Here is a 12470-nt window from a genome sequence, read left to right as displayed (position 1 = left end):
TCATGTGTTAGTGTAAATTACAAATACATTTTTGATGTTGTTCAAATTAAATCATATACAATGCGAAATTTTTATTTTTATAACGGCTGTGTTATTATAAAGCAGCTCCAGTTTTAAGTAAACAGGAGTTTGTTTCTCTTCCTTCAAGTTCTTGGTGCTTAAAAAAAAAGGTCCCTCCTCTTTTCTTCCCTCCTCTGCAGACAGATGAATCCTGCAGGCACAGATTTAAAGTTTTGGGTTTTAACCCCTTAATCACATGACCAGGCGATTCAGCCAATGGGAGAGCTCGGCTCAGATTTCAGCCTAGGAGGAGAGAGAGGAATAAAGAGGGAGGAAGAGAAAGAGACAAGCACTAAGCTGTGCTCATGGGCCGGACAGCCCACACTCTGCCGGCAGTGACAGCACTTCTTTACACTCTCTCCCAGCCTGGATTATCTGTGTTGTGTTTTTGGATTGTTTGGATGGGATATTTCAAGGTGAAAGGGATTCCCACCACTGGGGAAAATCCAAAAGTGTGTCCTGGCACAGAGTGAGGAGAAGAAGAGGAAGAGGAAGAGGAGGAGGAGGAGGAGGGAGGACGGACAGCGGCAAATTTTCCCCTCATCTTTGCCTCTGCAGGCGTTTCTTCTGTGGGAGAATGGGGGCAGGAGCTCTAACCATCTGTGTGAGTAGAAGCTAAAAAAGCCTGAGTTGGCTCAAAGACTTTCCATTCAACCTGTGATTAAGGGCTAAAGAATGCATAACGGGTCTGTGTTGTTCAGAGTCGGTCCACACACTCTTTTGTGATGTTCTGGTAGACACTGGACGGCTTGTAAAATGTCAAGGAGGCACAAATCTCTTCTCCCTGTAGTATAACTAACTTCCTCTCACAACATTAAAAAGAGCTTTTCTAATTCTTGACTCCTGACATCAGGATGAAGACTTTTCCTAACAGAAAGCAGCTTTAATGCTGGCAAGTTTCATCTACTCTTTACTCCCACATCCTTTACCAATGTGTATAGGAGAATAAGAAGGGAGTAAAACACTCTGAGCTTCATGTCTCCTGTTTGTAAATGTCATTTTTTCCAAGCAACGATCCAATGCCTTGATGAGGTCACCTTCCAAAAAATGGAAACAGTCAGAGCTTTCATAAACATTAAAGCCTTTAAGAAATCTCAGTTTTTATATGCATTAAAAATAGTCCATATGCCTGGGAGGAGGATAGTTTAGCAGCTGTTGCTTCTGGTGCCTTTGCTACCAGTTGCTATACTGGCCGGCCACCCACAGAGAGAGAGAGAGAGAGAGAGAGAGAGAGAGAGAGAGAGAGAGAGAGAGAGAGAGGGGCAGGGCGGAGGTGGGGGTGGGGGGTGAGCACTGGGAATAGAGGGCACATGCTCAGACTTGCTATCCCCCTACATGAGGAAGTCAAAGACATGAGTAAAAGACACAAAATGAACTTGTTTATCCACTTCAACTATACAAAAATATTTAAGAAAAGCATCTCAGCCCGACACTTTCGTACCAAAAAAACACTCTGGGGCAGAGAGGAGACTTTCAGCAGCCATTAGCTCACACAGTCTCTCGACAGTCCCTTGACAATAGGTTTGTTTCTCACTGTCAGAAGTTGTAGTGTGAAAGCATTTTAAGAATGGGGGAGGGGAGAGGGGACGAAGATTATTAGGCTAATCACAGCAGACTGTCCTGGTAAACAATAGCAGCAAATGGATAGTGCCACTGTGTGGTTCCTTGCTGCTTTGGTTCACACGGGCACAGTCGTTTGTAGTGTAGTAGCTGTTTGAATAAGAAAAGACAAGACTTCATGAAAACCTCAAAAAAATAACAGTAAACACTTTCAATTCTACAGTATCTGTGTTCAATGCTGCAGCTGCAGGTTTGGATGTAGAAGTAGGAGGCACAGGTCACATAAACTGTCTGCAAATTCTTCCTCTTTATTTCTTGTCTTCTCTTTTGAGTTGCAATTCATGCACTTTCAAGAATTTAAGTTGTCGCCCTAACATCTCAGGTGACCAAATAAAGAAAAATAAAGAGTTAACAGTTGAGGCAGCCCTTAATTATTCCATCTGCCATGTTAGGTCATCCTACCAGTCATCAAGGAATGATTCATGTGTGTTATTTAAGGTCTTCTAGGCACTGCGTGGTCACACAAAGGGGTCAAATGTGGCTTGAAACTATTTGTAATAATACACTGACTACACATGGCTTGCCTGTGATGAAGGAATATATTGTATCTGCCCTCAGTTCTCACTTTTGGATCCCTGCCACAACTTGTTTTCGTTTTTGTTAATTGTGAATATACTGTAGGCTTCCATATGCTGACAGTAACACCCAGTGATGATGTCAGCTGTCTGTTTTAGTGTACGGCTAAATACCGAGGCCATGTGTCTTTGAGTGTATGTGTGTGTCTATGTGTGTGTGTACGTGCGTGCGTGTGTGTGCATGATAGTAAAGACAGATCTGGGAGACATCTGCTCCGTCAGGCCCATCAAAGTCAACCCCAAGCTCAGACCGGCTTAACTCTTTAACACCTGCAGCAGTAGTAGTACCATTGGAGCCAGTTCAAAGCCAAGAAAAGTTCATTACTGCCATCAATGAACTGTCATATCTGTTCAAAAAAGTGTGTCAGCAGGGAAACCTACAGAAGAATAGTGACCAACAAAAACTCACTCACTTTAAAGCGTTTGTTCAGAGCCAAAGAGCCGTATTATTAACCCTCTTTACAATTTTTATTCTCTTCTACCAAGCACTCAAAACAATCTGAAGTAGTCCATAACGTTGTTTAAGTATAATCAAGGTTTATTGTTCTTTTTTGTTGTATACCCATCCAAGCCATTTGTTTATTCTGGCCAACATCTACTGACACCTATGAGGACCATGCCGGTCTATTAAATTGAAATTTGTCAGTGCTGTTTATCCCTGTTAAGTATTGCTACTTCTCAGGAAGCCATCAAGCCATGAAGCAGTCAGAATCAAGATTCAAGTGTACTTAATTACATTTCACCCTCCCCAGGAGGACGCAAATGGCATATTTCTATGCACCTGTCAGAGACTAAGCAGCACTGACACGTATCTGCTTGCCTTGCAGAAGCCTCTCAGACGCTCATTTGAGAGTGGATGCTTGTTGTATTGGAGCATCTGCCATGGTAAAGATTTTGTCTCCTTAGCCATCTTAGCGCCATCTGTGAGGTGGGCTTTTAATTAGCTGATCTGAAGTGTGGCACACGTCTGTATCCATGGTGTCTGCACAATTGGCCACATGGGGAATAAACATGACGAGTGATACCTCTTCTTCACCACCCACTCCTACCTTCACAATACAATGCTGCCTTACTGTGGACCTCATTGTGACCAGATCATAGTCGGGGCCTCTCATTTCACTGTGTGGGTCAGTTCACTCATTTGAAGCGGTGAACTCTGGCACGACCAGAAGTCACATGGTGCAGTCGTAGCTATGGCTACAAGAGTGAAAACTTGCTCTGTGTCTGTGGTGCACTAAAGTACAGGAAGTCTTTTCTTCCTGCACCCAGTTAACGAATGCTGCTTCTGGATTGTGTGTCTCCTCTCTGGCTCCTGGAGCTATAACTAAACAAAAATGCGTCACACTGGAGGTAAATGTGCCACACGAATCAGTCATTTACCAAGTCCCGTCTAGCGCTGCCTTATTAAAAAGGGATGATTTTTCTGTTGTCTCAGAGAGAGACAATAACAGAGTATGTTGTAAAGCCTACGTGAAGAGGTGGGGACGACATGTGGCACTGTTTGCTTTAGCAGTAGTTATCAGATAACATGTACTTAACAGCTGAATTAACACAATCAGTTTGTGTTTAGACTGGTCATGCCTGCTGAAAAAGGATGGGATCAGCCTGGAAAACACAGCACATCAGCAGCAGGGGCACATGGACTTTAACTTCTAACTCCACTAATTGTCTTTTTACTCCAGTACATGTAATGTAAACAGTGCAGTGTCCTAACTACTTTGCAAGGGGGCTGCATGTGATGATTTAAACAACTTACTAATCTACTTGCTCTCATTCACTTTGAACAGAGGTATCAAACATTTACAGATTTCAGCCTTTCTTTAATGATAAAGACAAAGCATATGTTTTATATGTGTTAATTGAGAAATTACATCATGGATTGGCTCTATATTAAACTATTTAGCAGCACATAAAGCAGTTCAATTAGATTTGCCAGCTGCAGCATTGAATTACTACATAACACTCTCATATGTGTACTTTTACTACAATATGCTGTGTACAAGTGTTACATATAAGTCTTACATGCTTAAAATTGACAGAACATTTTTGAGTTATTTTTTCTACTTTAAGTGAAGAAGTACGCTCTGTATTTACTCAGAGAGACCTCTACAGTAAAAACCTTTTTTTCTATCTTCCAATTTTTCATGTTGTCAATCATGACTGATAATCTTCCCACTTCTCAGCACACAATCCTCACTGATACGTTTTTCTTACTACTCTACATTGAATTTATTAGCTGGCTATCATCACCCCCCTTGAAAATGCGTGTGTCTTCCGGTGCCTGTGTATGTCTATTTGTGCAGGTGTCCATGTCACTCTGGCAGTGCCTTTAACCAAAGGTGTTGCATGGTAACCTGATATTTGTTGTAGCAACACAAGCACGGTCCGGCCCTCCTCCTCCTTTTCTCTTCCTCTCATCTCTCCTCAAACACTGTCCCCTAAGTGTGTGACAGTGCCACTGTAGAAGCTGTGTATGGACTACTACACATACCGTATGGCATGGAGTGAGCCTTCCTCCTGCAGCCTGGACGGGAGTGTCTGTCAGTGGCGTCTGACCTGATGCTGCCGGCTCCAACGCTGCCCTCTGTGCCCTTAAGTGTCGGTGGCTGACTGCTGCTCTCTGCTCTTTGTCCTGCAGCAAAACAAGGCAGCGGTGCAGGTTAAAGAAGACATGAAGAAGATCGTCCAGATACCCATACTGAGACCCAGGACAGTGGCTGCAAAGCACACCAAGCTGTTTGGAGTGTCCTTGTTGGAGCTGCGAGAGAGGGGCCTGGTGGAGGATGGCGTGCCTCTGGTGGTACGGAGGATGGTGGAGCATCTCCATAAGCATGGTGAGGATAGAAAAGCTCAGTATAGGGCTTTCATTAAAAAAATATATATATATACATACAGTATATACAATCAGTCATATCAGTTCAAGAGGTAATGGCTTCTTTGCTAGCATTCATCAACAATTTCAGTGATGTAATATTTAAAGACATCACCAGCATCACAAACATTCAACATCTGGTTTACCTTATGATGGAAGGAATAACAAAATACCCACAGATAGTTTAAACTGAAAGAACCATACGGGAGGTTTGGTTTTGCAAACACTCAAACTACACTTCAACTGCTGCATTACTGACCAACAATAATGTAGTTCAAATAAGAAGTAGATTTTTTGTTTACATTTACGCAACTCCAGAATTTGCATTTTAGCACTATTAACACAAATGAAGGCAACACTTTTAATCAAATGAGGAAACCCACTGGTATGACCTACTTTATTATTTTCTGTAATTTTTCTGTTTGATCACTAGATGTCAGTACAAGAGAGAAGAACTCAGTCCTGCTGGTTACTGAAACTGCACGGCTTTAGTGCGACGCTGTGTGTATGGTATTATTATTGCCTTCATCTGTAAGGCCTCAGTGGCATAGTGCGAAATACGGGGGGGTTTGGGGGGGTCGGACCCCCCCGATTAACCCCTTGAGACCCCCTGAAAGACTCAAAAGCAAAATCTGAGGGGGGTCTCAATCTTGTCAAAAAATAAATAATATAATATAATATAATAATTTTATTGTGGTCAATTAAATGTGTTTAAGATCACCATGTCCAGTATTCATAATTCAAAACATTTATTCGTTTAACATTAAGCTGAACCGTGTCACCTGCGCATTATGCAAATTAGCCATGTGCGCCAGCCCAGCGCAGGAGTCGAGCCCACTCGCTATCAGAACAGAGGATCCCGTTCCTCTCCACCCTCTGCTGAAGAAAGTGAAGTTGAGGCCGAATGCTCTGAAGACGTAGCCGCAGCCCCTGCTGCTGGCACTGGTGATTGGCCGCTTTTTTTTTTTTTTTTTACACCTAAGCAGGTGGGGTAATGGAAATACCGCAACCCTTGGCTTGACATTAAGGCAGGAAAATAACTTGAGGTAAGAGGCTAGCCTGCTTCAGCATACTATGGCCTGCCCTGAACCCCCAGTGGTGTTGTTTGGCCAGGCGCCTGTTGTGAGCTATTTGTCTGTGCTTTTTCAATTTTCATGATGGCCCGTTATACGAATGTGATTTGTGGATGTGTTCAATGCTGTGTTTAAACGTATTTGTAACCTTATCTAACCACCCATCTAGGGTGGTTAGATAAGGTTGGTCATAGTTGCAGGCTGAGGATCTCGTGCACATAATTGCACGCCAGTCTCTGATCTCCAGATTTATACAGTTGGTTGTTATTCGAGTTTGGTGTCTTTCATTCATTTTAATTGTTGTATTTTATTTATTGTCTATTCGTTTCTGCATCGCCCTGATCGCGCCAGTCTCCTATACCTGGCATTTATTCATTGTTCAAGTGCGCCAGTGTGGTGCCAATTATTGTCTTTTATTTATTGAATTATCGTCTATTTATTATCAATTACTTTCTGCATTGTATTGCACAACTTTGCCTCTCCTTTTTAGGCTGTAGGCTAATTTTCTTGGCTTATTGTAATGTTATAGTCCTACTTTATAAAAAGAAGAAAAAAAACGGTATTGCGCAACAATCGCGAGTTAGGGACCCCCCCGAATATTGATGGGTATTTCGCACACTGCTCAGTGGTTTCTTTTTTGGTGTTTTAGTGTCCAGATTAAATTAATATCAGAGTGGCACAACTATTACTTAACACTACCCAAACTATCTTCTATCTTATGACCACTATCTCTGAGGTTTAGCTGTCCTCACTACACCCATGGAGGTGGACGTCATCCAGGGCTGGATGATGACTGGGCAAAGTGTGCAGCTGCCCAGCAGCCCCCAAAAACCCCTGATTCACTCTCCCTCATTTCTGTATAAATAATTTAATTAATTGCAGGGAAATTAGAAATTTGCACCACCAAAGTAGAACATCAGTTATGACAGGTCATCCCTCTTCCATCTGGTGTCTGTCTCTGGTAAAGAGAGGGACTATCTCCAAATCAAGTTTTAAGACCCAAACTGTTTTACTTTACATTAAACAAAATTTATAAAGTTGCAGTTTATCAGACGGCTGTATTTGTTCAATGTGCCAGGTAAATACCATAGAAGATCTGTCAGTATAATTTCTCCAGTAGACCTGTAAAGCTGCAACCTCTTTTATATACAGTCTATGGCTGCAACCTACAAGCTATGTTTGATTGGCTAAATGGTACCAATGTGCAACCCATAGACTGTAAAAAGAGGTGCAACCATATCCTGAATAACAAGAAAAAGAAAAAAGAGGAGGGGAGGAGGAAAAAAATCAATAAATATTCAAAAACAAGAGTTTAAAAAAGTAGCCTAATGTCTAACCAGCATTCACAACCCAGAGGAAAAATTAATCTATTATCTGTTAGTGTCTGGTTGCCTGAGAAAACCAGAGGCCCTGGGAAGGTTGACCAGGCCACGACTTGAATAGATTTTTAAACATTTTAAAGTAACAAGTCATATCAAAAACGGTGACCCTGTTTATTAAAGCACTGATTACACCGTTTGCATTGGGACTATTTCTTTAGTGGAAAGTAGTTCCTAATGTAGCCAACTCACGCAGAAGTCGGCGGAATTTTCAGCCATTAGTTTTGTTTTGTTTGTTGATTTATTTTCTATATACATCTTAATATATGGCAAAGAAGTGAAATTAAAAGACTAAAACATAATATAAGTTAGTTAGGTGTTGCTACAACCACGATGTTTAAATGAGAAACTACAGGTATTCATCTTGTTATAATTTGAGTGAACCTATGGCAGCATCTAGTGGTTACCGTGGAAACCTACAGCAGGGAAACTAGACAAATAGACTAGTCACAAATACCAACAGTAACTTACCAGCACTGTACAAGAGGTAAGGAAAAAAAATCATTATGCTGATTTGGCCTACATCTTCTCATATAAAACATTTCAAAAGTGTCCACCCCTTTTTAAAGTTTGAACCTCTGCACTAGCTTCACGAAGTTGTAACGTTAACTTACATTAACTCAACACAGCCTGCTGCTTCAGGTAACCTCACATAATGATATAAGTTAATGATGTTAAAATGTTTCAGCTGTTTGCATGGCTTCTGTTCATATCCTGATTTGTATTTATATTTAAAAGATATTTGCTAAATGTACCAATAAAACGTTTATGGTTGGCTACATTAGCTTTAGTTAGCTAACGTTAACGTATCATGTTAGCTAAGTTAACCACCTCGGCTAGAAAACAGTTTCCGTGTCACAAACGCAAACAGTGGACCTGAACATGCTTACATTGTCCTGAAGACTAATAAAACAATTTGATTGTCAAAATATTACATAATAGTCGGTTACGGATCATTTTAGTCGATTGACGAAAAATTAATCGACAACCTTTTATTTTGATAGTCGACCATCACTTCCGTCCATTAGGCAAAAGGCCATAATGTATGATATCAGATTTTCTAATGTAGAAATGTTCCATTTTTCTTTGTCACATGGGATAAAACATTTTGAAAAACAATGAACAAACAAAAAAGAGATTCCACCCCATGATTTGGCTTTAGGATAAATGACGCAGGGTTTTTGGTCGTCATTCAACTTTTAGGGAAGAGAGTTAGCCTATCACTACAATTCATAACTGGACATTAAATAGGCTATAGTATAGACAATATAAGTTTGATGTTAAGTTGTTTTTGGTGAAATTTCATTGCAGCTTCCACCAAAAACAGGCTGGGGCACATCTTTCTTTCCTTCCAAATAAGATATCTTATTGAATAATTGATGGTTTGGCTATTAATTCCACAAGCATTAACTAGGCCTAACTAAAAAGGGTTTCTCTGTATTTCTGCCAGCCTTGCAACAAGAGGGCCTGTTCAGAGTGAATGGTAATGTCCGGGCCGTGGAGACCCTGAAGCAGCGGCTGGAGTGTGGCGAGGAAGTGGACCTTCTCTCTGAGTCTGATACATGTACGGTGGCCAGTTTGTTTAAACGGTACCTCAGGGACCTGCCAGACGGTCTGGTAGACTCAACAGTCCAACAGGCACTGATAGATCACTACCAAGGTAAGAGGAATTCCCAGTTTGTCTCCTTATTTGGCTTCTTCCAGCTCAACTAAATGGGGTTTAGATTTTTAAACCATCTTGTGATATCTTTCTTGAATCATTCCTCAAATTCAGCTTGTGATATTTATACCCACACGAGCAAAGTTAATATCTGGGTCATGACTGTTATGATGATAAGCAAAGCTATCTTTAGGTGATGAAATTTACCATTACACTGCAGTCATCTGCACCAGGCAGTGCACATATAAAGGCACTGCTGGGTCAAGTGTGCATGTGTGTGTGTGTGTGTGAGAGAGAGTCTATGTGATTAAAGGAATGATGGACCTCATATTTCTGTCAATAATCTTGGAGGTCGTAAAAGGTAAAGTGAGTCATTTGGCAGGTGAACTGCCTTTGCTCACTCTCCACTCCCCTCCATCACAGGGTTTAATCTGTTTAATGGGGGAGGAATGTACATTTTGGCAGCAGTATTCATTTTGCCCTCAAAGACTAGTTTAGTATCAGGCCCATTTTTCAGGGCATGTGGCCAAAGGCTGCATTAGGGAACGACTCCTTGGTGCTGGACTTGGCCATAGCTTCTGAAAAAAAATATTTTTGTAATCTGTGTAAATTCCTTCCTTGCCAGTTTTTACAGAAATTTAAAACAGTTGAGTTATATGGTGGATGGATGGGTTGATTGTTAGCCTAATGTGAAAACTGATTATCAGTGTACTCATGGACAGACAGAAAATAGTCATAGATCAAATTATATTTGTACATGTCAAGGTCAAGTTGTACTTTATTTGTCTTCATTATGAATCAAGTCATGACGGCTGAAAGGGATGGTAACACTAACACTGACTGCTGAGGGCTATGCTGATGTCATATTGTGTTGCGAGTCATTTATTAGTTGGTAAAGAGATATTATTCAGTGATTTTTGGGAATGGATTATTCATTTTCATTAATATAGCCAGTAAAAATCCTAAACCTTGCAACAATCTCACCTTCGAATCTCAAAATCTGCTGGTTTTTGTCAATGTCCACATAAGCCATACGCCATTCACTGCAATGATTTGCTCCGTTCGTCATAGCAAGGTTTTCTCACGTATGAGACAAAAGTTATGGAAAGAACAATCTCTTCTTGTCTTATACATAAGAAAACCTAGCAATTTCAATTTGCAGACGTAATGAATTTTGTTTTTGCATTAAATGTTTTTTTGTTCCATCCTTCAAAATGTGTTTATCTGATGTACAGTACCACCAACCTGTAAGAACTTGATCAACTTAAAGAAAAACATGTTAGGCGCACGCACACACGCTCAGGAACAACCTGAACTTTGCTCAGGGACAACAATAGCAGCTGTGAATTTTTATGCCATTATTTTAAGCCATGGTTCTCCACAGCATGCTCAACGTATTCAGACAGACGCACAGACATACGTGCGTATGTGCATACACTCGCGTGTACGCATGCACTCACAACGTTTGCGTCACTCAGTCACTCAGGATCAGTAGCCATATCCGTTTATCCAACTCTGACCCAATTATGTATCCCAAGTAATAGCATCAACATATTTTAGGCTCTTTGCTCTAATGCTCACGTATTACTAGTCACCACAACTCAAGATTAGATATCACAGAGAGCAGGCGGATGGAGCGATCGCTGCCTGCTGGAGGCTGGCTGTAAAACTATTTACTAAAGTTAGGATTTAAACATCACTCACTGAAAATCTTTTTTTCAGTTTTGCATATTGTCATCTGCTCCACAGGCAATCCAGATGGTCATGTCACTAATCACTGGCAGTATGAATAGTTTTGAGCAGAGTGTCAGTGTTGAGGAAGGGCTGTTTCAAACATTGTAGCATGTGTTCAGTTTTGTGAACCAACATTTGACCTTACCTGACACCTGTGTCTGTGTCTGTAGAGTGCGGTGATGATGGCTCATGGTCAGATGTGAGAGATCTGCTCCAGCAACTTCCAGATGTCCATCACAGCCTCCTCCGCTACCTCTGCCACTTCCTCACCCTTGTGGAGCGCAACCACAAGGACAACCGCATGACTGCCCTCAACCTCGCCACTGTCTTTGGACCCAGTGTCTTTCAGTGAGTTTAAGCTTTTGTCTTTTTTTTGGGTCAAGCATTGAAAAATACGTGTCACTACTAGTGCAGCTTACTCTTTTTGCTTTTTATCATATTGTTGGTTGGTGTTTAAGATGTTTAATTTCTAATCCATACAGAATCATCTGGGACATATTTGATTGGCCCCCAATTAATTCTGCAGCATGACAATGACCCGAAACACACAGCCAGGGTTATAAAGAACTTGATCTTGAAATATAAGAAGCAAATTCAGGGGCAGATGGTCCGGCTTACACAGTACACTCATCTTAACATCATCGATTCAGTCTGAGGAAGAAGAACTGTGGCAAGTTCTCCAAAGTGATTGAAATAACCAACCTGCCAAGATGTGTAGCAAGGAGAGCCAGCCCAGTCAGGTTTAGAGGTAAAAAATTGGCCAAAATGTTTATTTGTCCTGGAGCTGTTTTTAAAAAATATCCTTGCTTTACTTTGAAAAGCGTTTGCATGGTACTCTATAACCAAACACTGAAACTTCAATGAAATTTAGAGGACTTACATGTATTTCAGCTTGGATTAATAAACCTTTTTGGCCTCCTGGGGTCCATTGCAACAAGCCGTAAATACAATGCTGCCACCTTTTAGCATGACCTGATGAACCCAGGTCCAACTTTCACTCTCCTTACATAGCTCTATTTTGGTCTACTAATTCTGAGGGAAGTATCTGGATCTTAAGCTGCTGATTGCTCCACTGTGTTCATTTAGCTAGTTGCTAATTTGTCTGTTCTCCATTTGATGCTGAGTAGGCAGTGTACCCGCTTTTTTTGCTGCCTGCTGTGGCTGGAAATGAGTTTGACGGAAGCAGACCACAGCAGTAAAAGTTCCAGATGAAAAAAACTGATACCCGATGACACCAGAGGGAATATTCAGTGGTGTTCCTTTAAGGATGGTCTGCGCCTATGAGATCTCAAAGCTGGAGATATAGCATGTATAGAAGCAACATTACATTAGTGGTTAAATATTGTTTTGTCATTTTAAAATGGCAAAGGTGTAGCCGCCTCAGTGTAGCGCTATCATTATCACACTCAATCAAATTCCATGGCTCAATCATAATAAGTAAGATAATTCACCTCAAGTTGCTTCCACAGACATTTCACCTGTTCTGTGTTTCAAAAT

General features: G+C 41.1%; 1 protein-coding gene across 8 annotated transcripts in view; it reads left to right on the top strand.

The window, feature by feature from the left end:
* Nucleotides 1-300: 300 nt before the first annotated feature.
* The window catches only part of fam13a (family with sequence similarity 13 member A), a 54506-nt gene continuing 42336 nt past the window's right edge, over nucleotides 301-12470 (top strand). For 7 of the 8 annotated variants that reach the window (XM_085781352.1, XM_085781336.1, XM_085781300.1 and 4 more), the window contains exons 1-4: nucleotides 306-664; nucleotides 4894-5089; nucleotides 9030-9239; nucleotides 11144-11321. In XM_085781352.1, coding sequence (XP_085637478.1) covers nucleotides 638-664; nucleotides 4894-5089; nucleotides 9030-9239; nucleotides 11144-11321 — 611 coding nt within the window. In that variant the 5' untranslated portion in view covers nucleotides 306-637. Of the gene's footprint in view, nucleotides 665-4893; nucleotides 5090-9029; nucleotides 9240-11143; nucleotides 11322-12470 lie in introns of all 8 variants that reach the window. The other variant, XM_085781319.1, reaches the window with a different exon arrangement.

The sequence above is a fragment of the Trachurus japonicus genome, chromosome 1 (genome assembly GCF_045865225.1).
Source record: "Trachurus japonicus isolate A0001 chromosome 1, Traja_1.0".
NCBI classification, from domain to species: domain Eukaryota; kingdom Metazoa; phylum Chordata; class Actinopteri; order Carangiformes; family Carangidae; genus Trachurus; species Trachurus japonicus.
The sequence above is the reverse complement of the archived record's forward strand: the minus strand, read 5'-3'. Positions and strand labels throughout refer to the sequence as shown.